Source organism: Bacillus rossius, chromosome 2 (assembly GCF_032445375.1).
Source record: "Bacillus rossius redtenbacheri isolate Brsri chromosome 2, Brsri_v3, whole genome shotgun sequence".
In the NCBI taxonomy this organism is placed as follows: Eukaryota; Metazoa; Arthropoda; class Insecta; order Phasmatodea; family Bacillidae; genus Bacillus; species Bacillus rossius.
The window spans coordinates 78,812,304-78,838,549 of NC_086331.1; the positions used below are offsets into that span (position 1 = coordinate 78,812,304).

Below are 26,246 nucleotides of genomic sequence, written 5' to 3' on the forward strand. Positions count from 1 at the left end.
TACCTCTGAAACATAATCAGCTGTTATTTACATTGAAATGGAAAACCTAACCAATTACTAAAAATTATCAAAAAACGTAATAAAATTATTTATGCCAATGTTTTGTATGTTGAGAGGGTAAGGGCAAGTGGGGAATGCACCCCATGTGCCAAGTGCATCATCTACTAAGTGCATGCATTAATGAAAAATATTTTTTTCACCTAACTAATGAGAGACTCTTTAAAACACCTTTTTATTTACTGATTTTTTAAGGGGTTTTCTTGGTGTACAAACAGCACTGCAAAAGCAGTAATTTATAATGAAAATGAATCATTCTATAATGCTAACAAGCCCAGCAGGAACAAAAAATTAATTCCAAATGTCTCAAAAATTTTGCTACTTCATGAAAGTTTAATTGGTAGGTGTACAAAATAATACTTGCATTCACTATTTGGAATATGCTACTTATAATTACATTGGTCTGCGAGTTTCATTGCGCCATTCTATATTGTTTTTTAGGATGACTTTTGCAAACTGAAACAGAATCCAATTTTAATTTTTCCACGTAACATTTTTTTAAAATTCTTATACTAAGTTTTTTTTATCATATGCACTAATGCACTTCTTAAGTTGTTAGGAGGTGTGTTGCTTTAATTAAGATTTATAGATTCATTTATTAAATAGATGACCTGTAGCCATCTGGCAATACTGTATAATCATGCTCACAGTCTAGACCAGCAACATTGTACAACACAGCAAGTTTTGCTGAGTGGCACCATTTTGTGCTTTGTGAGCTATACTTCGAGCTGTGCTTTGCTTGCTAGTTAAAAGAGATTTTTGTCCTCATATGTGTTCTATATGACTTACTGTGTTAATCTTTTTGATAAACTTACACTGGGAAACAAATAATGACACAATAGATTTTATTTTCTAATGCGGTTTCACACTAACGCAAACATTGAATCGCTCAAGTTTTTGTCTTATTAAACTGTGATGTGTCAACCGGCCTCAAGGTCGACACTCACTTGAATTTTATATGATTTATCAAATAACTTCGAAAATTGTGTACCTACATTTAAAGTTAGTTTTATTCTTCATGTCTTACAGTAAAATGTGTATTATTATACCTTGGTTTACAGGTAATAAGATAACACATATGATTTTATAAATTGTAATCAATGTACTATTGTTAGTTTCCTAAATATCTTTGTTCAAATCCAAATAACCTACAATCACTATTTAATACATAGATACTGAACTCGTTTTACATAATGTTCCACTATTTTTTATCAATGTTACAATACCCTAAAAGAGACTTAAAATTTTTATTATTTTCTTGTACACTGCATACTGAAAGAAAAAATACTGTTGTGTATTTTATGACACTTTTTTTAATTTTATTATAGTTATTACACATAAATATATTATATAAATACATTCTATTATTGATTACTAGTATTTCATAGCAATGTTGATGCTAACTTGATTTGGCTCTAATATAGTTTTTTTTCAGTGCAGTGCTTAATTTTTACCCATTTATGTTGAAGTAGAATCATCTGTTTTGTGATGTCACCCGCATGCCAACCGCCATTCTACACCCACTCTTCCTTCTTCCCCCTCCTCCCAAGGTATATGTTCCCTCCCCTCTGGAGCGCTGCATAGGCGCAATAGCACCTATGTACGGTATATAAGAAACTGCAAGCATAATTTCAACCTCTTTTGTCTCAGTTTTTCTTGCTTGTTGATCATAATTTGTTTACAACAATGGGAGAACAATGAGTGAACAGCTTTGCCATTCTGAATTCCAATGGTGTGGTGACAACTTATAGACCACAGTATTCACTGCTACGTCTGTTTTGTGAATGTGAAGGGATTTAACGCAGGAACAAAACTAACATTATGTATCCAAGCAATATTCCATATGCAATTATACCCGTTCCTAATGATCCTGATGTACCAGTACCACAGCGTCCAAAAAATTTACAGTATTGTCCCTCTTCTGAACCTGAAAATGAAAATGAAATGGCTGGCTCTCCCTCTGATTGTAATTTCTCACCTGTAGATGTTAAAAAAGAACCAAAACTTTTCTAGAAAGTGCATTAAATGACTTTGTTCGAGATCTTGGCCTTACAAAGAAACCTGCCGAGATACTCGGGTCTAGACACGCAAAAAGCAAGGCAAAGAAGTTACTTAAACTAAATCAAGACATTATAAAATTGAAACAGTGGGGTTACCATTGTCAATATGTTATGAAGCTTAAGTTGTGGCCGAGCGTTCATAGCCTACAGACGTGTGCGTGCGCGGTCCTCGGCCTATTTCATCTATTTCATCTTATTGTCATCTGTATGATGAACATTCATAATTAATTCTTCATTTTTGAATAGATCTGATTTCTTGGGGTTAGATTTAGCCCTTAATAATGTTTCATCTTTAAGTGTGACCTGCACCGATCACACTAAAATGTTCAAGTCACCCCCAAAGAAATATAAATCTGATCAGACAGCTATTCATAGTCATCCCGTGACTGTAGACTTATCTGTTAAAAATTCATCAAGCACCTTGCAAGGTAAGAATGCGCCATGTTGCAACTGCAGTTGATGCAGTATAAAGATGGCGACTTTATTGGATTTTACAATTCTATAAAAGACCACAACTGATCTAAATTTTATGATTTTTCTGATGTTGACTTTTTTGTTGATCAGCTAGCTACGTGTTTGTGTAATATCAATCTTTTATTCCCATTAATTTCTAAAAAAAAGCTTCTAAGTTCCCATGCTGGTTCTTTCAGGAGCTTATACTTGCACTTAAATCTAAAAAAACATTTCCACAAAATTTATAAAAGAAACAATAATAAGTTTTATTACTTATTTTTTACAATATAGGAAACATGTAAAAGTACTAATCAAGCATAAGATTAAATGGACTAGATCTATTAACAATATCATCAAGTCTAGCCCTAAGAATTTATGGCACTAATCAGACATGGTTTTTACGAACAATCTACTCTTACAGTTAATGGTACTACCAACAATGATCCTGTTGTGTTAGCTAATGTATTTGCTGAATATTTAGCCAGTGTTTATGGATCTACAAACGTTCTTAATCAAAACCAAAACCTTCAATCCTTGTTGCGATACTATTTCAGTTCCTACAATCTTATAGTCTAGTACTCTGGGGAATTAAGTCCCTTAAATCTTCCATGTCCTGCAGGCCTGATGGTATTCCAAAATTTTTATTTAAAGGTTGTTCATTTTTACTTGTACCTTTTTTCTTTCTCACATATTTGACGTAAGTTTAAAGACACAAGTCTTTCCTAAATCCTGGAAAATAGCAAAGGTTATTCCTATTCATAAAAATGGAAGCAGATTAACTGTCTCTAACTATCTTTATATATATATTTCTTGTGTGCGTGTGTATGTCACTGAACTCCTCCTAGACGGCTGGACTGATTTTGATGAAATTTTGTGTGTGAGTTCACGGGGATTCGAGGATGGTTTAGATTTACAATTGGATATTTTATCTCGATTCTGAGTTAAGAAAAACTAAAAAAAAAAAAAAAAAAAAAAAACACGCTTTAAAAGCAAAAATTGCAACGCATTATTAGAAGCCATTATGTTTTGCTATTGTAAGGAACTAAGTAGAGAGTAAGAAAAAAATAAAGATCCTGACAGTTATTAGCGTCGCCATATTTGTTTCAATTTTCAATACCCTTTTTGTATATTACAATTTAAATTGCAGAAAAAAAATCATGTTTCATAGCCACACAAATAGTGAGGATGGTTTAGATTCACAATTGGATATTTTATCTCGATTCTGAGTTAATAAAAACTAAAAAAAACACGCTTTAAAAGCAAAAATTGCAACGCATTATTAGAAGCCATTAAGTTTTGCTATTGTAAGGAACTAAGTAGAGAGTAAGAAAAAAATAAATATCCTGACAGTTTATAGTGTCGCCATATTTGTTTCAATTTTCAATACCCTTTTTGTATATTACAATTTAAATTGCAGAAAAAAATCATGTTTCATAGCCACACAAATAGTGAGTGTGTGTCATTTCTCTATGTCCACGAGGTCTCACCGCGTCAATTTTCTCCTTGGAGCGAACCCGTCCGCTTAATTAAATAAACAGCTTTTATCGTTGAATGATTTCATGATTTATTTAATGAAAATATTCTCTCATAAAAAAATTAGTTAGATAGACATTCAATAGGTGTCTTTCTCTCACTCTCTCTCTCTCTATGAAATGTATGTAGCTTGCTCGCGGGTCAGTAATGCAGACAATCTTTACATTCTAGCTTGAGATGGAAAAAACAGTAAATGTGGTTTACAAAGACATTTTATGAAGTGTCTTCCCGTCATTACATTTGAAAGTAGAAACATATTTACTCAAAATTTAGGTAGTAACATATTTTTATTGCAAAGACTGAAATAGAGGTGAGAAAAATTATCATTTGTGAACATAAGTAAACTACTACAAGTGTATCAACTGTTATGATATAATGTTTAAATTTCTAAATGGTTCAAGATAATACAAAATTCCATGCGGAAAAAGTCGTGGGCAGCAGATACGTATAGTTATAGGTGTGGGGCTATGCATGCTGATTTTTCATAGGTATACTGCATGGATGCGAAAATGTAAGAATAATCTATCTATCTTACTATAATAAAACAGTACTTTTTCTGTCTATGGGTCATTCCATGAGATTTCAACCAAATAAAAAATATTTGGTTGCTGCATGTTTTTCAAAAATTCCGAAGATTTGTCCATTCATTGGTTCATGTTTTGAGAGATCAAAACCAATTTTATAAAAAATTATTTTCTTTAATTTTTGTCTAGGCACCTGTTTGAAGATGGCGGCGTATGAAGATTTCAGCATTTTCAAGCATTTACGAAAAATGCTATATCTCCTTCAATTTTTATCGTAACAACTTTTTAAAACATACATTTTACTCAGCTCTAAATGCTGTTTAATTTTTGTTATAAGCATTTCCTGCTGTGATAATTAACATATTTTCTGTTATTTTTCAAAGTTTACCAACAAAATTGACTTTTTTTCCAACTTTAAGCCTAAAACCTTCCATGAAGGACATAAAACATTCCAATGATTTCTTGTATGTGTATACTACAGTATTAGTATTATGTGGCAGATAGGTGAAAATTGGGGTGTTTTGAGTCCTTTCATATTTACAGGCTGTTAAAAATGGAATATTTCTGAAATTTTCCATTTTCAGCGTAATTTTTTACGGTGTGGGACACATGTGAAAAATTTAACATTTACACAGAATGTAGTTCTATTGAGGTACTTTAGCATATATAAAATTGGTGAGGGTGTTTTGCAAATTAAAACCAAAAAAAAATTTTGAATTTAGCAGAAAATCACTATTCACTGACTCAAAATTAGAATTTATTTAGATTGGGAATTGCTAATTTAACAATACACAAATAAGAAAACACAATGCTTAAGATGATCTGCGAACACTTATATACAATGCAGTGTATAAATAAAATAATAACAGTAATTAATGTTATCTGCACTGAAAATTGAAACACCTAATGAGAATGCATAATGTCTCTTCTGTAAAATCTTTCTAAAGCTACTGGTAATTAACACACAAGGAAAACTTCTACAACAGGAGTGGCTCTGTAATAAGTGATGTTATTCCTTCAAATATAAAAATATTGCTATAGGGCGTGTTTTTATTCTCATTCAGCAAAGCAATGAGATTGTCAAACAGAAAGAAAAAAAATAAGAAGTGTGAGGTAGTAATAATGCCAGTTGAGGAATGTAATCTCTATGAAAGTTTGCAATTTTTTATTGTCGCAACTCTTTTACATAATGCTTAATCTATGATATTAGTGTTTGTTTTGTTTTTTATATAGCTATAGGTGCATTGTTTTGGATGATGTATGAAATGAAAATCCTACAGTGAGTTTTTCTATTATTTTACATGATTGTGTTAAAATGAAGTGTTCAATTGGACATTATTTGAGTGAAGACTGCCACAAGAAAGACTATGGTAGAAATATTACAGACCATTTAAAAAGGTTTAGTGAGTTAAGTGAGAAGAATCAAAGCCTTTTGAATCTAAGATTACAACAATGTGACATTGAAACAATCTGTACTTTCCATGAGAAGAAGTATTTGGAAAAATTCTCTCACCTGTTTGGGAAAACTTGTTCAGATCCATTCAGTGTACATAAAAAAGTCATTTCTAAGGGTCTCAAAGAAATATCTCTGAATTTTTCAACAAGGTATTCAATACTTAATCCAAGTCTAAAATTGATTCCTGGTAAAAGTTTGTGCATTTCCTGCAAGAAAAGAATAGTGGATTTACAAACATGTCAAGAGGAATCATCTGAAGATGATCTCTATCATCCTGTTGAAGAAACTTTAGTTGAGGCAAATTTGATCTGCGAGACATTGGGTGTGTCACCTGTTAAAATACAAAAACTCAGCATTGAAAACCGACCTCGAGCCTTAGACACAAAAGCCAACAAAATTTCTTCAGCTTTCAAGAAAAAAATCTCCACTTCTCTTGAAATCTGCACAGTGGAGGAAAGTGAAACACTACCACCAGAGGACGATTACAGTACTTTGTTGAACTGTTTAAAAGAAAAGTTCAAGCAACCATCCTCTTTTTCTGAAAAGGTAAAGATTCTAAGTTTGGCACCAAAATCCTGGTCGATTGCTAAAACATGTGAATATTTTGATGCTACCCCTTACCTTGTCAAAACTACTAGGAAACTTGTCAAGAAGCATGGAATTCTACCTGGCACGGATCACAAGAAGTGTAACAGACTAACTAATGAAACAGTCAAAGAGGTTGTGAACTTCTACGAACAGAATGACAACAGCAGAATCTGTTCAGGTAAAAAAGAGTACATTTCCATAAGAAATGAGCAAGGACAAAAAGAGCACAAACAGAAAAGGCTAGTTCTTTGTAACTTGAAAGAGCTGTATGCAAGCTTCCGCAGTGAATACACAAATCACAAAATTGGATTTTCTAAATTTGCAGAGCTTAGGCCTAGGTGGTGTGTGTTGGCTGGTGGAAGTGGCACTCACTCTGTCTGTGTCTGCCTTGCTCATCAGAACATTAAGTTGATGTTAGATGGGGCAAAGCTCAACATAAATTACAAGGATTTACTTGAATCTATTGTGTGTGATGTAGAAAAGGAAGAATGCATGCTTAGTGAATGTGACAGCTGCCCTGGACCAGAGGTGTTAACAGATTTGTTGCAAATGGAACTGAAAGCCATGAATGAAGGCTCTGAATTTAGTGGAAGTGAAGATGAAGAAAAAAGTGGTGAGTGTAGCAATAATGATGACTTTATAGAGAGTGTCACTTACACTTACAAACAGTGGGTGAACACAGACAGGGCAGATCTCATAAGTGTTACTAAAACTAATGATGAGTATATTGAGGATCTAATTACAAAGCTGACGAACCTAAAGAGACATCATTTTGTAGCAAAAACTCAATCTGCTTACCTCAAAACCAAAATAGAGAACTTGGATTTGACTGAAGGAATTGTTCTTGCAGATTTTGCAGAGAATTTTTCCTTTCTTGTGCAAGATGCCATTCAAGGATTCCATTGGGTGAATGATCAGGCTACCCTTCACCCTTTTATCTTATATTACAGGGATCAGATGAAAGGCTCAGTGGAATCCAAATGTTTTTGCTTCATAAGTGACTGTTTGGAGCATACAACAGCTACTGTTTATGCTTTTCAACAAAAACTGATCGCTAAATTGAAAGAGGATTTTCCACAAATAAATAAAATTATATACTTTTCGGATGGTGCAGGGGCCCAGTACAAAAATAGAAAAAACCTTATAAACCTCTGCTATCATGAGATTGACTTCCACCTTCAAGCTGAATGGAACTTCTTTGGTACATCACATGGTAAAAGTCCATGCGATGGCATTGGCGGGACCGTCAAACGCCTTGTTTCAAAGGCCTCCTTGCAAAGAACCACAACGGGTCAGATATTAACTGCAGAAGATATGTTCGCATTTTGTCAAGAAAATATTAATGGAATTGCCTTCTTATATGTGAAAAACAAAGAAATAGTTTCAAATGAGGCATTTTTGGAAAATAGATTCAAAAATGCTAAAACAGTCCCAGGAACAAGACAGAAGCATAGATTTTTACCATTTGAAGTTCGAGGATGTATTAGATGTTTTATCACATCCAAATCAGTCAAATACGAGGATGTGAAGGTCGAGCATACATTTGACTCCCAGTTCATCCCGGTGAAACCACAGGGAATTAAAGAAGGAGCTTTTGTTGCATGCATCTACGATGAAAACTGGTGGGTTGCCGAGGTTGTGCAAGTGAACATGGATGAGGACGACTGTGATGTTCATTTCTACCATCCTCATGGTCCAGCTGCTTCATTTTTTAAATCGAGAAACGACCAAGTTCGGATGCCTTTCGACAACATCCTACGTGTTTTAACAGTTTGTGAATTTTCAGTTATGACAGGAAGAGGAAGACGCCTTGATGCAAATGTTGGAAATGAAGTGACTGAAGTTTTGGCACACAGACTACAATCCAGAAAAAAATATTTCAAGAAATAGACTGGTAACAAATGTTTTCCTAAAGTTGTGCTAATGAACATTTCCTAGGTTTGGCAATAACATTATGACTTGTCAAAATTGACTAAAACGTTATACACACTGCTAACATAATGAGAATATGAACAAACAATTTTATTTAGGGTCTATGTTTATGGATTTTCTATTGAGTTAAATACATTGTGTTGTCTATTTCGAGATCTTCCACAATGTTTTAGAGTATTGTGAATATTGATTTTTTTACTAAATTCAAGATTTTTTGTTGGTTTTAATTTGCAAAACACCCTCACCAATTTTATGTATGTTAAAGTACCTCAATAGAACTACATTCTGTGTAAATTTTAAATTTTTCACATGTGTCCCACACCGTAAAAAATCACGGTGAAAATTGCAAATTTCAGAAATATTCAATTTTTAACAGTCTGTAAATATGAAAGGACTCAAAACACCCCAATTTTCACCTATCTGCCACATAATACTAATACTGTAGTATACACATACAAGAAATCATTGGAATGTTTTATGTCCTTCATGGAAGGTTTTAGGCTTAAAGTTGGAAGAAAAGTCAATTTTGTTGATAAACTTTGAAAAATAACAGAAAATATGTTAATTATCACAGCAGGAAATGCTTATAACGAAAATTAAACAGCATTTAGAGCTGAGTAAAATGTATGTTTTAAAAAGTTGTTACGATAAAAATTGAAGGAGCTACAGCATTTTTCGTAAATGCTTGAAAATGCTGAAATCTTCACACGCCACCATCTTCAAACAGGTGCCTACGCAAAAATTATAGGAAATAAATTTTTATAAAATTTGTTTTGATCTCTCAAAACATGTACCAATGAGTGTATAAATCCTCAGAATTTTTAAAAAATGTGCAGCAACCAACCCTGGTTGAAATCTCATGGAATGACCCCTATCTGTTTGTACGCGATTTTGATGAAATTTTGTGTGTGAGTTCACGGGGATTCGAGGATGGTTTAGATTCACAATTGGATATTTTATCTCGATTCTGAGTTAAGAAAAACTAAAAATACACGCTTTAAAAGCAAAAAAAACTAAGCATTGTTGATAATTAGCCTCCATGGCAATGGGCTTTTGCATTATTGTTGCATTCTGCGTAACCATGGGAAAGGTTTTTGGTAACGGCAGTGGCGTGCCCAAGAGGGGTATGTATAATGAGAAGATACAAAATGTCCAGCGTAGAAATACTTACCGCCATATCCATATCTCACAAAAAGTACATTTGGGCAGGACAATGTCTGTCGGGTCCGCTAAAAAGATATATAGAGAATAGAGATATAAATAGAAAGATAGAGAGAGTTATAGAGATATACATAGAGAGATAGAGAATTAGAGAGATAAAGAGAGATGCTTAGTATACGTTTAAAAAATTACAAAAAAAATTTATTGAGGCATTGCAATGCATACCGGGCATTATCTAGTTATCTATATTTCTGCTTAATGGTTTTTCAAAATTTTTTGAAAGTCATTTTTAAAATAGTAAATTTCTCATTAAAAATAAACTCTCTCTTAATCAGCATCGGTTTAGAAATTGTATGTCCACTACCACCAATCTTATTTCTTTTCCTAATCCTGTCTATTATCAAGTTATGCATAGAGTTCAACTGTTTTACTTAGCTAAGGCTTTCGATACTGTTAATCATGGAATTTTACTTGACAAATTATCTAACATTGGTCTCAGTGACAGTTTTGTAAATTGGTTTGCTAGTTATCTTAATCACAGAAGATGGTTTGTCTCCATCAACAAACGTTGCTCTAACAATTTTAATATTAGTTCAAGTTTTCCCGAAGGTGGTACCCTTTCCCCGTTACTTTTCAATGTTTTTATCGAAGATATAACCTCTGTTCTCAACCACTCTAATGGTGTTTTATTTTCAGATGATCTGAAGATATTTTCTCCTATTAATACATTAAATAGTTTTACTCTCCTTCAAAGAGACATAAATTCAATTAATTACTGGTGTAAACTTAATTTAGTAACAATATTAACAAAACAAAAATTATTTATTTTACTAGGAAATGTAAATCTATACTTTTTGATTATAAATTAGATAATGTTGTATTACCTAAATCCTTTTCTGTAAAAGATCTTGGTATTTTCTTAGATCCTAAATTGTTTTTTCACCAAGATGTTGATTATTTATTCTCTAGTTCAAGAACCCTAGCTTTAATCAAATTTATTACTTATTATACGACCAATCCTGAATCAATTCTTTATTTTATTTCTCACTTATAAGGTCAAAACTTTAATACTGTTCTGCAGTTTGGAATTATATCAAATCAACTGATGTGAGAGAATTTTAAGTATACAAATTAAACTAATCAATTTTATGAAGCTAAAACATTTTTCTCCACCCTTCCTACCCTCTCTCTTAGATCGTAGATCCTACCTTGATGCAAAGAACTCTTACAACTCCAAAATTAATTCTCATTATATTCTTGATAATACAGTTCCTCAATTCCATAGCCGTTTGATGTCCACATCATGTACTTTCCATAATAAGAATGATATCATTTATAGATTAATCTGCAATTTCAATATTGTTACGAAAGTGACATTGGCCGGGAAATGTGCAGGTGCAGAGCTGGCTGGCGACTGCCACATTATGATATGCGCCGCGCGCGCCTGGAAGATAACAAGGATTGCCACTTTCCCCCCTCCTTCCCCCCACTCTCCGCGCGGCGCCCTGCCTTTGACACGTAACTGACACCGGACAGCTGGGAGTTATGCGAGCCGCAGACATGTGTTTCGAGAGATTTCTGCCGTCGTGTCGGTGAGGAATGACGCGACTGGCCCCGGCCGCTCTCGTGACTTCTGGAATTGCGCCGGGGCTTATATATATGCCTGAGGACGCTGGCCGGAGAGTCAGTGGAGTTCAGAGAGAGAGTTCAGGCGGGAGCCTTCCTGCGGCGGAGCTTCCGGGGCGATAGTGCCGCGGGTGTGGAAGAGTGGCGAAGTCCTTGGACGAAGGTTCCAGGGCAGGGAGTGAGTACGTTTTCCCGCGGCTGAGTTTCTGGGCAATGGTGTCGCGGGCATGGCGGAGTCCCAAGCGAAGTTCCAAGCAAGGCATCCTCGGCGAAGGCAAGTGTCTGCGGCGGCGGAGTGCGGCGACGGAGTCCCGCGGCGGAGACCCACGAGGGGTGCTGCGGCAAGAGTTGCGCCCGAGGTGCAGCCCAGCGAGGTGTGCGGTGTGTGAAAACGAGTGACTGGGGAAGCAACATGTTTAAGTGCATTTGATTATTTGCCATTTTAGATTATTTGTGACATAAGTAGTGGCAATAAATAAAACTGTGTGTGATAAAAATAATTAATTGGGCTATCCTTTACGAACCCGCAGTAAATCATAACAACATACTTGAACTCTTATCGAGCAAACTTGTGAAGTAAATTACACATCATGATAAGTGTCCTTATAAGGATTATTGTTTACTTTCTTTTCATTCTAGTTATTCTTGCAAAGTTTTTTTTATTGATATATTTGTGTTAAATATTGAAGCAGTAGTCTCCTGCCCCTCCTTTCCCCTCCCTTCTCCTTCTTTCCCTTTCCAGCTTGACCTCCCCCTCCAATTTCCCCTCCACCTCATCAGCGGTCTATGTTGTAATGTGTTTTTTGGGCTATATAAGCCCGGCCCTCAGCCAGTCTTGACACAGTCGTTCGGGGTTCGTCCTGATCTGTAGGCTGTCACTGCGGTGGTGGCTCTGCGTCTCTAGGTATGTACTCGGCTGTGAAGTTTAACGTCTATTTATTATGTATTGTCTCTTTCTGGCGCGTTGTGGCTGCGCTGTAACTTTTCTTTGTTGCCCGTTTAAATGTTATTGCCACTTGTGTTTGAGACCCATGTTTTCGTTCGGGCTTTAGTTAATTGCTCACGCCGAGTACTGCCTGTGCCTAGCCACCAATTCCGCTTTACTGTTTATGATATTTTTATTTATGTGTAAATGCTGTTGTGTAAATGTTTTATCCTAAATTTGCGTCCTGCGGGAGTGAGTTGGTCGTGCTTTAATGTTGTTACGCCCCAGTGGCGATTTATGATAAATAAATCTGTTATATTATTTTTAAATCATTCTTATTCTCATTTTGCTTCTTTTCAAAACACTTATATCACTGCCGTTGGGTTTTAATGTAAAAAACCCCCGTATCTCTCACCTCTGCTGCGGTCCACTGGACTTAGTGTCCACTCGGCTTCAATATATTGGTGGATTCTTGTTTTTTATAATATAAAAATTGTGAATAATTTTATTGGTAGATTATTTTTTTTGTCTACTTTTCTGTTTGTGTTTCTGGGTAATTTTATGTGTATATTTTGTGTAAATTATACATGTTTGTATTTTGTTCTATTTTTTGTTGTCTTTGCAGGTACATTACACCTTCTCCTTGCGTACGTTGGCCAACTGCGGTTATACCTACCTGTTGCGGATTCTCCTCTGTAGTGCTGAACCAAGGGGTGTGTGTATGTACCTTCAGAGACCAATGTCCTTGTATGTATATGTCGTGCCCACCACTACAGCTGTCAGCTGTTGGTGGACATGTTACAATCCGAATAATAATAATAATAATAATAATAATAATAACAACAACAATAATAATAAAGTATCATCATTTTAGTCCATTTGGCTGTTTTTCCCCTTCAAATCTGTTTACAAAATACATTACATTTTTCTACAATATGTTCATAAGTACAACAGTGTACAAGAGTGTTCAGAGTAGTTAAAATAATAAGAAATAAACATTCCTTACATGTGATAATAGTAATATTGCATGTGCACCTGTCTCATATTTGTCATATTTTCATTTAGATTTTGCAAAAAAAAAAAAAAACCTGATGTGAGAGATAAAATATGACTTCAGTTCCGGAATCAGCACGCCAGAAATATAAAAATCACTACGTAAACATTATGCAATGATCGGAAAGTTTAAATTCGCAGGTCAGTGTTGTTTGTTAATTGAACTTTATTTGACTCTACCCTTCAAGTGCATTCAGCTAGCTTTATCCATCTGTAAAATGCATAGAGGTTGTGTTGTCACTTATTTGCACCTCCAATTAAAATGAATATGATAAATGCATGCTGGTATATACTACTATGCAAAGGTGGCATGTCAACTCCCTTTCTGAAACACCAAATTGCTTTATGATTCTCAACTGTTTGTTTTTGTTTCTTGCTGGTTCCCATGACATGCTCTAACATCAAAAATTACTGAGCAGCAAGTAGATAAAACACAAATAGGCCTATAAAAATTAACAAAACGTTATTTAAGTATGTTTATATAATGTTTATTTTAAAAGACTGTTTTTTTTTTCAAATTGATGCAAGTAAACTAGAAATCACTAGGCATGAGGGAAGTTTAAACGAACAAGGTCATGAAATAATGTATTTGAACACTGTTTAAAGATTATTATAGCATTACCTACTTGAAAAATCCAGTTACATTCCAATTTCAGAAACATTTGGAGTGAAGCCTAAACAATAATAATACTGCAAATATTATACCATCCACACAAAAAAGTCTACCATCAACTAAAAGTGTAAGAAACGAAAAATTTTTGGTTTACAATACTTAGTCCACACTGAAATTAGACTCACCGGTAGCAAGTACTATCACAACAGCATTGATAATCCCTGCTTGAGCAACAATCCATCCAGAGCGAAGGAAAACAATAACTCCAAAAATATTTATAAGGCACGAAGTGAATACTCCATCCCAAGTTCCAAAAAGAACTGGCTGAGAAAGAAAAAAATTTGACTTCCACCATGGGTTGCTATCCTGAAAAAAAAAAAAAACCTCAACCAACATATTGTTTCAAAAATTACTACACTACAATTTTCACAAAATATCAACGTGAGATTAGATATTAATATTTTGTATTCAAGATTCATTAATGTTCTCAGCTATTTATAAAATTTAGTTTTAATAGTCTCTTGCCACTATGTATTTAAATAAAGCAAACAGTCAAACATTATTTACTTAAAAGAAAGCTCAAACTGATTTTTTTACGATGAAAATGATGAATGAAATTTGGGTTCTAAGTTGTAATTTTTTTTTAAGAAAAAAGTGAACATAATGAAAACCATGAAAACTGGATAGTAAAAATAAGTAAATAAAAAAGCCTATGATAGACAAAAAGATAAATATGTTATTATGGTTACATTAATCACATTAAAATAACAAGCTTCACATGAATTCGAATTCTATTGCACTGGACGACTATTAATCAACATGGACAGTACATGTTTAGAAATGCAAATGTCATAGTTGCTACAAATAAGTATAAATTGTTACATTTTATTATTTTTCTATAAACAGTTTGTCTACATTTTTCTTTGCAGTTTGTACAATTATTGTGTGCATAAGAATGATTATCGTATAATTTTTTTAATATATATATATATTTTAGTATAGTTTTAAATATAAAATTATTAAATTTTATTTCTAATAAACTAATATAAAAACATAATCCATGTAAAAATGTAATCTCATAACAACTCTAAATAACTGTAACATCTTACACTAATTTTGCACCTAGTATCTCCTCATTTACTAAGTTGTATTCTGTGTTTATAAGAACTTTATAAATGCAAAATAATATGGGCAAGACTAGAAGCTTATCTCAGTTGGCATACTCAACTTGCCTCAATATTGTGGGTTCAAATCCTACTCAAAGATTGGTATCATTAAAATTTGTTTGTAAGCTATCTCCCATTTAGCCTCGCAACACAAAGAGGAAATGTTGATTTCCTTCAAAATTAAAATAAAATATCTAAGAGCAGTTATGAACATTATTTATCATAAATTAACCATCCAACATAATTAATTTTATTGTTAATGAGCACAACTTTGTAAGGGCACTTCAAAAACCTCAATTCTTACAAAAAAATACCCGTGTATGAAAAATAACACTCTGGCTTAAGTAAAAATTATATAATTATGACTAAAAACCTTAATTTTTTTTTACACATTTTTGTTATAAAACAGTAAAAAATTGGAGTGCTTATGAAAATAAAAGGTAGTTAAATAATTATGCACAACTTTCATCTACAATGTAAACTCTATATAACGACACTTAGCGGACTAAGCATTTTTCAGCATTATAGAGAGTGGTCGTTAAATGGAGAGAAATAAAAGATATCATTTTACTATTCTAAAATAATATGTATTTACTAATACAGTACACATTTTACACACGAAAATTAATATTCATACAAATAACAACACTTATTGTATATAGTCTGTTATCTTCGTCTGATGTTTTTTGTTGCTCCAATATTTTAATTGTATTTTCTTATTTATTTTACTGATATTTTTAGATACTGCCGGATAACCTTGATTATATATTAAGTATTTTTCTAATAGTTTCGCTGCATCAAGTGCTTAATAAAACTTGTTTGTCAAAAAACAAAGATTATCGTTTAGTCGCCATGTTTACAGTTCGAAAGTCTGATAGCAACTGCGAAAATGATAACGTGCAAACAAAAAAAAGTACACAGCTGCAGTTCTTATCAACTTCGGAAACTTAGAAAGTACTGCTTAATGATTTATAATGCTGTATTGTTGTCATTAAATAGAGTGAGCGTGACACTATATAGAGTGTATTATTGAATAGAAAACAAGGTCAACCAAACAAAGTCAAGCAATTTCGACGTTTTAAGGAAATTGTCATTAAATTGAGTGACGTTATAAAGAGTTTACACTGTATATTCAAAATATTAAAATATATTTAAAAATTTATTATTTTACAAAAATTTATTTTCAGACACCTATCTGCAAAATGGCAGTTTCAGGCATTCCCTACTGGGCCACACCCTACTTTGCCAGCTGGGGTACTATATAACTAGTAATTAAATTGTAAGTTTAATTTTAATAACAAATATCTTTCAAACTTTTGCCCCTCAAAAAAAATCGCTTTACCCCGATATATATATATATATATATATATAGACACACACACATTTTGGGAAAGTAAGTCCAAAATTGTCTTTTACATTAAAGCAGGGACTCTCTTTTTTGCAGCTAAATCTCGCACTAGCGCCCGCTAGTGGAACTACATGGCACACAAATTTGAATTTGCCAACTGGAATGCTTTTGGTTAGTCAATGTTTTGGTTTAAATCTGTATTCGGATAATCAATGCTCTACTTTACATATTACTGCAGTTTTTTCCAACAACGAAATTTGAAACATACAGTAAATACTGTGCTGTGTTTTTGAATAAACTTTTCTGAAATTTCTTTTACCTGAAAATTTTTTTAATATACTAAACCATAAATTTCATTCATAACACATGTAGAAGTATAGATACACAATAATTTATATAAAAATTACAAACCTGGTTCAGACACTTAAATGTTTTATGTTATTTTAATAAAGAATAAAAAACAAAAATATTTTAATGTGGTACATATTTTCCGAGTGTTTGCAGAATGTCATATAAGGCAGTGAAATTTGTCAACCAATTTTAACTATATGTAAAAAATATACAAAAGTCTAAGCCACAAACTAAAAATGTTTAAATACAAAATTTCATTTACCTAAATCTGATAAACTGGACCAAAAACTAACAGGGACGAAAATACTAAAATACAAATACATTTATCCAAGTTTTAATACACTCAAACATATGACAAATACATACACCACCATACGGAATTGTAAAAATTTAAATTAATTTTGAACAGTAAGTAACCTGATGTTTCAAAATTCATAAACAATTTCAAGTTTCACAAATATATTGTTTACCAGAAAATGGTGAAACTGACAAAAATAATACTGAGTTAACCTTCCTAAACATTTGTTTAATTTCTTCTGTATCTGTTTACATAGTTGGCCACAAAAATATAAGCTATATTAAGATTGTTCATTATATAACAATACTTATATCAGTATGTTTTTAAAATACTTTTAGTATATATTTTCTAAACCACCACAGAATTCAAGTAAGATGGCTGTGGCAGTGCTAAGCCGCAGTTTTCAGCAAAATTATCTGGCCACCTCTGGTCTTTCTAGGGCCGGTCTATTACTGGAGGTCATGCAGAGGCTGGAGCACCAGTCTGTGTATATGACTGCCTGCAAGCACACGCCAAAATCTGACGGTGAGGAATGTGGTGCCAAGAGAGCTGTGCCATTATAGCCTGGTGGGATAAGGATTTTTCCACTTAAGCCGTGCCCACAGACAACAGACAGACTCACTCAAGAAGTCAACAACTGCACGACTTCTGTTACTACTTTCCCTGTTCACATTAGAAGATCCCTCAAACCAGTAATCTTCTAGTTTTATTTAATGCACCCTGCTTTCCTTTTAATATACATAATTAGAAGCGTAATTGTTACAATTGCATCTACAATTTCTAGGATAAAAAATTTTCAGGCATCTGTAGCTCTGAAAATAAATAGCTTCTGTGAAAAACATTTCAGTGCAAAAAAATACCAAAAACAAAAAAATCTGCTGGCAGATTAGCTAGTAATTATGTAATAAAACAGGACCTACAGAAGTTTTCACCAGTTATGTAGTAAGATTTTTGACCCTGGGGACAGTGCAGACAACTCTGCCTGTATCATTTTTCAGAAAATTTTCCTGTTCTTCATAAAATCCTGAAAAATTATATGTGGAATTTTAAAGATAAAAGGGAAGAGTGGAAGTTTTGGTATTTTACTTTTTTGGTGACTAAGAAAAAAAATTGAAGTACACCTATCTCTCACTTAGCAAGTCTTCAGATTGCGCGGATTCATTTAACGCTATGTGAATTGTACTGCCCCAGTCTTGAATAGCACGTCAGTAGATTTCAGTTAGCACAAAATCTCGGCAGGCAAAAAAAAAAAGTCGAGCACGATGCCACGAAGTCTGTTTAAGCTTCAGTAAACAAAAGATGTGCCGTGGATTCAGTTAGTCAAAGAAGGGGGGAAGAGATGTGCGCACAGGTCTGTCTACGCTATCAGCTGTTGTACAAACATCAGCTATGGCAAGTTAAGATGCGGCTATGGAGTGTAAAGGACCAATTGTTTTTATGTCCGCGCGTATGCCGCCGTGCTGTACCGTTGTCGCCTGGGCACAAACCAGGCCGTGAACTCAGTCTAGCCAGTAGCAAGAAATTCACTCTAACAAAAGCAACATCTGCCCATTCAGATGCCGGTAACTGTACGTGCTTGAAGACTCATAATGTATTGTGTTCAAGTATTTGAGAAAAAAATAGAAGTATTACAGCGCGCAGATTGTCATGAAGGCCAAGCTTATGTTGGTCGCACTTTAGTTTTAAGCAAGTCATCTGTGCACACAATCGTACAAAATAAGGACTCTTACCAAAAGTTTATATAAGTCTGATGCTGTTGGTTGTATATATTTGACATTAGATACCGGAACAGAAATGAACAGATCATTCACGTGGAAAAGGTTGTTAAATGAATGTGTTGCAATGAAAAAAATAATCATTGGCCTGACAGGATTGGTGTGAACCAGATGGTGATACGTGAATAAGCACTTTATTTTTTGAAAAATTAAAATGTAATTTGTAACAACCCAGATTACAGCCTTCCTCATGTAATCCAGTAATAATCATTTGTTAAAATTTTTTTCATATTTCAGGTTAGACGTAAAGTGTTTCACCGGGTTTATTGTTTTTAATTTTAAAATGCATAAGTTGATTTTTGAAGAAATAATTTTTTTTTGCTGGCATCTTTAAGTGGGAAGGCATGCTGACGTGATTCTCCTTCATTATTTCCACGACCGAGACTTTGTTTCACACACTAGGCGTGTGAGTCACGGTCACGGGAGTGTGAGAGAGAGAGAGAAAATTGCTGCATCGTGGGAACAGAAGTAAGCATTTCGTGGAAGTTTCTGTTGCTATGCACCATGATTGGCTGAAAATTATGTCAGCGAGCCCAGGTTACTGCCCGCACAAAGGGAAGGAAGGTTGTAAACGGCTGAGCACCGTGCCGAACGATCGTTGTTCGGACACCGGGCCGAGCAGGCCGTGGTCAGGCGATGGCTCCGTGTTTTATATATTTTTTTATGTACATATAATTAATATTTATTCTGTTTGTGCAAAAGATATTACAAATTTTTACATGAAAAAAAAAAAAAAAACAAACAGATAATACATCGAACATTGTGTATAAATTTTTTTGTGGCCTGCTACTAACCTGTATGTTCCACTCATCACCTAATTTTGAGCTAGCCGGAGGTGGTAAGTCGTGAAAAATTATCCTCATAGTAATATCGGTTTCACTGTCAGTAAAGTATGGTTTGGAAAGGTACGCGACGTGAGTTGAAGGTCACTAGGTACCAGGCGGGCAAGTCAGTCAGCCGATTGACGATAAAGTAAATAACCACATATCTCCCGTTATGGGGTGTCGTATTTGTCATACAAAGTGTAATGGGAGGCATATAAAGATAAATGGTGTGAGTATTATTCAACGCATTTATATTACGTAAAGTATATTTTCCTACACAATTTTGGAACACATCAAATAAATTAGCCTTGCTATTTATGGAAACTAATGCTTCAGAAAACACGATTTCAAATAACACGGGCATTTGTAGGAACAAATTAGTCGTGCTAAGTGAGGGATAGGTGTACACAAAAAATAGCAATGCTTTTATTTCATACAACAGAAGTTATACAGTGAAAATAAATTATAATTCTAGTGGTGAAGGAGTTTCCTGTACCTCTTAACATGGCCTAACAGTTTCATAGAACAACCATTGTCTTAAACCATAAATTTTAGAATTTATAAAGGTATATGATTTTCAAACCACTTTTTACACCATCTACAAAATTTTACGACAAACGTTTTACCCACTTCTACACATTTTTATCACAAATTTTTCAATAATTTATTTTTAGATTTTTGATGTTCTTTCTTAATATACTAATATTTAAAGAGCCACAGACACTCATATTATATGCAGGATTCGAACGTAGAACCCTCTCCAGTTGGCTGGTGCTTCCGCCAACTGTTCCATGAAGGCTGGCAACAGACATACAAAACACAGACTACAAACGTACAAATATACAAAACTAAACACAAACCAATCACATAAACACAACCACCAAGACAAAAATACACACCAACATATAAACACATGCACCAAACCACAAACACACACACCAACTATAAAACACACACACCTACATATAAAACACACACTACATATAAACACACACAACACAAAAAAACACACCAACATAAAAAACTCATACCACAAACCAACTCATAACATTCAATAAAAAAAACAAAGATAATCTCAAAAGCTTTCTTTTTTTGCATCAGTAAATAAAGCTATGAATCCTGACAAAAATCCAAAATATCAAGTTAGGCTTCACATCTTTACATAGTTTCATTTTACTCCTACCTATGGCATAGGCTAAAACTTCACAATCAATCACAAATGATGGTTTAAAAAAGAAAGTTTAATTTTTTCTCTAGTCAAAAATGTAGCAATAAATCTTAGAGGTTGCAAGCAACACTTACAGCCTCTTGTGCAAAGATTTCATTGGTTCCATATGGATGCCGCCCACCTGGTTCATAATGAACCTCTCCAGACAAGTCCATAGAGTCTGCTCTCTGGACGGATGATGGTGTATTACTAATTCCTCCATCTCTTTGGTCACCTCCATTAAGGCCAAACCTTCCCCAGTCTACTTGTCTTGATTCATCAGTGTTTGAGTATCTTGCTGCAGATGCCATGTCTCTTCAGTAACAAGGAAGTTTCTACTAACTTTCGCACTAGGCTCTGCATGCATGCCTAGAATAAAACAAAAATTCATGGGGTTAAACATTTTTGTGAAGCTGGATATCAACAAAATTATTGCAGCAAACAATACTTCAAAATTATTTATTTACCTGTAGAATATTAACAGGACCATAAGTAAACTTTTTTTTTTTAACACTCCTAACCCTAATTTGTACTTAAGAGGGTGGTTCAAATTGAACACAGAATGCATAATAAACTGAATTGGTGATAAAACATTTGTGTATTAAAATAAAAAGATTGTAACTATATATTCTTACTAAAGTGAGGTACTACATACTTTAATATTTCATTTGTGTAACATACTTTAAATATTCAAAATAATGCTAAAAAATTAATTATGGTACTTTATGACCCACATGAAAATGTCTTTATTTGTGTCGCTATCGCGTAATTATGATGTAATGTTTAAAAACTATTTTTTTACAAATATTTTATACTTTAATCTTTAATGATATGTAGGAAGTCAGCCTTTTACAAAATTAAACATTTTTTGATTAGTTTTTTTTTCTTTCAAGTGTATAGTACCATTTTAAAAAATGCATATCTAGTAGTTAATAACTTTATATCCCCACAAATGGATGATATACTTGCTAAGCTAAGTTTCTTCTTCCATTCTATAGCTGGATAATTGTTGTTCGAACAGCAACGTAGACAAAAGTTATGAAAAACTGACAGCATGCACGAAAAAGCGGCTCACTAACTGAGAAACCAGCCAACAGGGTGTACCTAGTGCACTGTCAGTGACTTTTTACTACCATTTTGTCCTCTCACTGCAAAACAGCGCAGACAGAGCATGGACAGCGTTGCCATATATATTCAATGTTGCAATGATACAAGTAGAAACACTTTTGTACACATACTTGATATGAGTAAATACTGCATTAAAAAGGAAGGTCAATGAGCTTTAGCAGTTTATTTATCCAGGTAAAAATATTTCTTTTAATGAAAATTTTCTCTCTTAGACGCTTGGCAAACCAACAAAAATAATCTAGAAACTTCATTATTTATAATTATGTTGAAAAATATTATGAACAATTCTGAAAACACTATTTAATACTATACGGTTAGGAAATAATACCTCTTTTTTCATCTCAGTTTAGTGAAATATTTTATGACCAACAGCAAAATAAATAACTTTAATTACGAGCTTATTATATAGGTACACATTTTATACATTGGCATGTCTGTGTATTAAAGCATGGAAAAAGAAATCTCATGAGTTATGCAGCACAGACAAAGAACCATACTTTTATCATGCAAATGTAACCATAAAAAAGGTAGTTATTTCATTTAATTGACAAAATAAATATAGCATTGGGCAATTATTTAACTAGTAGAACAAAAATATACAACTTTAAAATTTTAAAACCAAACAATACTCAGCAATTATTATTCTTAAATTTTTTAGTGAAATTCTTACTCAATACCTGTAAAAGTCAGTGTACATTTTAAGTCCCATGTAAATATTTTCTAAGATGGAAATTACAGAGATGCGCATTATACACATTAACCTTGTTATGCCCACAGCAATAATATACGTAGTTTTGTATATTTGGATGCTATTCGAAACAAAGAATTTGCAAAACATTGATACTGACAATTTTAATTTATGAATATGTTAATAAAAATATGTAAATTAAAAATAACACCAAATACAAGTATAGAACTTAAATGTGTCTCAGCTTATCTATAGCTATTTCTCCTGGTTAATTCTTCATAGTGTATATCACCTAAATTCTAGATAGTATTAAGAAAAAACTAAGCATTAACATATTAAACAGCATCCCAATTAATTTCACAACAATTTGGGGAATATTTTATAGCTAAAACAATGAACCCATTAGCCTCCCACTATGAAATTTTGAGAATCACTTACCAAAAGTATAAACTATTAATAGGAATTTTTTTAACATTTTCAAAAATCCACTTTTTGAGAAAATCAAAATCAAAATTTTGAATTTGATTTCTCAAAAACACTTTCTATAACCAAGTATGTTGTGCTGTACATCAAAAGAAAGAACATTTAAAACTAAGTAAAATGACACTACTCCCATCTCTTTAACTCAATTAGGAGAAAATCTATGGTGATTAAAAAAAATGTTGGTTTATTTTTTTTGGGTAGATTTTGGTAAACTGACATACCTAGCTGTAATTTTAAATTGTTTGAGATATTTGAAAGAAAAAAAATGGCACTTTTCTTAATCTCTATGAGGCCAACCTTCACACCAAATTTCATCAAATTCTGAGGTGGTCAAGTAAATTTTTTTATTTTAGTGTGTTGATTTCATATGGAATGACCCATCCAATTCCTTTCTTTATTTTAATATTTTATGATAAAATACAACTTGATACACAATAAGACTCAAAGACAGTTTCTAATTGGGTGTTATAATAATTCAAGTACTTTTAACATTTTAACAAGTGGTTAGGTTATATATTACAAATGGTAAATATGTAATGTAGCTGTATTTGCGAAAAAAAATGTTAAAAATCCTAAAACACTTTTATTATATGCTCTTTCTCTTCCTCTTTTCATTAAACCCAGCGGAGATAAGAAATTCCAAATACTTTAGGAGATATCGCCGTTCTTATTTTGTAATACAAGACCTGTGCTATCATTCGACCGGCGCAATTTTTTTATTTTGCCTTGTGTTTGTGATTGCCTAATTAATTAAAATGGTCAATTAGGTCAGGTCAGTTACATTATAAATACTTTCAAACTAAGCTGACATTAAAAATAATGTAAATTAATTTTAATGGTTGTTTAGTTTTAAAGTATTTATAATGTAACTGACCTGACCTGACCAAACAAACCGGGACAAAGGATGAACAGTAGAAACTCATGTAATTTTTTATTACTTATTACTTGCGCAACAATAACCAAATAACAAATACCTAAAACATTAAAATTTGAAACGTTAAAAACTTACCTAAGTTAGAGACGGGTACAATTTTTTTGCCATTAGTATAAAATGATATAGTCGTTCACCTACGTCGCGAAAAAAAAAATTCATACGCGTAAACAAGAAACAATTGTAAAATGCCGCATGAATGCATAGGTATTGTGATGAAAATTAAAAAATTCAATATATCCTAAAGTATTTGGAATTTCTTATCTCCGCCGGGTTTAATGAAAAGAGGAAGTTAAAGAGAATAGAATATAAGTATTTTCGGAATTTTTAAATTTTTTTTTAACAAATATCGCCCAACTATGAAAATTAAAAAATTCAATACCTCCGAAAGTATTAGAATTTCTTATCTTCGCCAGGTTTCATGAAAAGAGGAAGTGAAAGAGCATATAATAAAAGTATTTTAGGATTTTTAACATTTTTTTTCGCAAATACTGCTACACTACATATTTACCTTACAAATTTGTGATACCTGGAGAATGGTCCGGTGGGTTAAATTAGTTACATTAAGAATACTTTAAATAATGTGGATGGTTAGTAAGTAATTTCAAAAGTTTGTTAGGGATCACCCATTTGACGTGTAATCACCACACGGGGCCGGCAGACAGCAGGTAATGGGCTAACAGAGGTACCCCTAGCTATTATAGCCACCAAGGATACTGTTATAGGTTGCTATTGCTTACATGAAATAAAAGGCGGCAAACTGAAGAAACAAGCTATAAAAATAAATGGAGGGAGATAAATAAAATAATATCTAACTATAAAAGTATTAAGAATCAGGAAATAAAACTTGTTATTAACAATACAATTCTAACTAATAAAGATACAGCTGAGGTTTTCAATGACTACTTTGTTAATGTAGCAGTTGATATTGCCTCAGCTATAAAAACCATAAAAATACAAAGTAGGCCCATTGAACCAACAACTATTACAAACCAGAACTCTAATTCAGATTTACATGAAATAATGTCAACTAATGATGCGGAAGTAAATAAAATTATAAATGAGTTCAGCCAAAAGACACACCAGATTGTGATGGGATAAGTAATATACTTATCAAAAAATGTAAATATTCTCTAATCAAACCGATAGTAGATATTATCAACCTTTCATTCTCCACTGGTATAGTACCAAAAGAATTCAAATTGGCGCGTGTAGTACCCATCTACAAGGCGGGAAGTAAAAGTGACCCTGGCAATTGTATACCCATTTCTATACTATCACCAGTTAGTAAAATAATTGAAAAAATTGTCAAGAACAGACTTATCACATTCCTTAAAAAAAGCAATAATTCTAAACTCATCAATATGGTTTTCTTAAAAAAAAAAAATACCACGAATGCAGCAGTTGACATTATCATTAACTTACAAACAGCCATAGACAAAAAAAACAGACAGCAGGACTGTTTCTAGACTTGAAAAAGGCCTTAGACACTGTGGATCATGAATTGCTTATAAAGAAATTCCAACTTGCCGGTATAATCAATAAAGCACTTATGTGCCTTCAAACTTATCTGGAAAACAGAGAACAATATGTTGACTGCAATAATCATCTTAGTAAGGCCAAACCAATTACAATTGGGGTACCTCAGGGATCAGTACTAGGACCTATTATGTTTATTATGTATATCAATGATATTGGGAAACTTCCAAAGATGGGAAAAATGTCTATATTTGCAGATGATACAAGTATATTTTATTTTGCAGAGCCTGATGTAGATATGAAACAAATTATACAATATGATCTGAATATTTTGCAAAAATGGTTTCAGGAAAACAAGTTAACAGTGAATACTAACAAAACAAAATAGGATATGATTTTTAATGAAGTAACAAAGATATAAAAAATAACATAAATACCTAGGTATAACTTATAATGACTGCATACTTGAACAAGTATCATCAACAACATATCATGGACTGGTCATTGATTCCAAACTCACATGTGGGAAAAACATATTAGTAAAATTAAGGCCAAAATAACACCAATTATTGAAATAATGCAGAGGA

The 26,246-nt window shown here is 33.1% G+C and overlaps 1 protein-coding gene across 5 annotated transcripts in view; it reads right to left on the reverse strand.

The window, feature by feature from the left end:
* The window catches only part of LOC134529393 (solute carrier family 12 member 8), a 110,413-nt gene that overhangs the window by 80,125 nt on the left and 4,042 nt on the right, over positions 1–26,246 (reverse strand). For 4 of the 5 annotated variants that reach the window (XM_063363413.1, XM_063363409.1, XM_063363410.1 and 1 more), the window contains exons 2-3: positions 21,046–21,319; positions 14,167–14,347 (exon numbers count right to left, since the gene is read on the reverse strand). In XM_063363413.1, coding sequence (XP_063219483.1) covers positions 14,167–14,347; positions 21,046–21,261 — 397 coding nt within the window. In that variant the 5' untranslated portion in view covers positions 21,262–21,319. Of the gene's footprint in view, positions 1–14,166; positions 14,348–21,045; positions 21,320–21,417; positions 21,545–26,246 lie in introns of those variants that run through there. The other variant, XM_063363414.1, reaches the window with a different exon arrangement.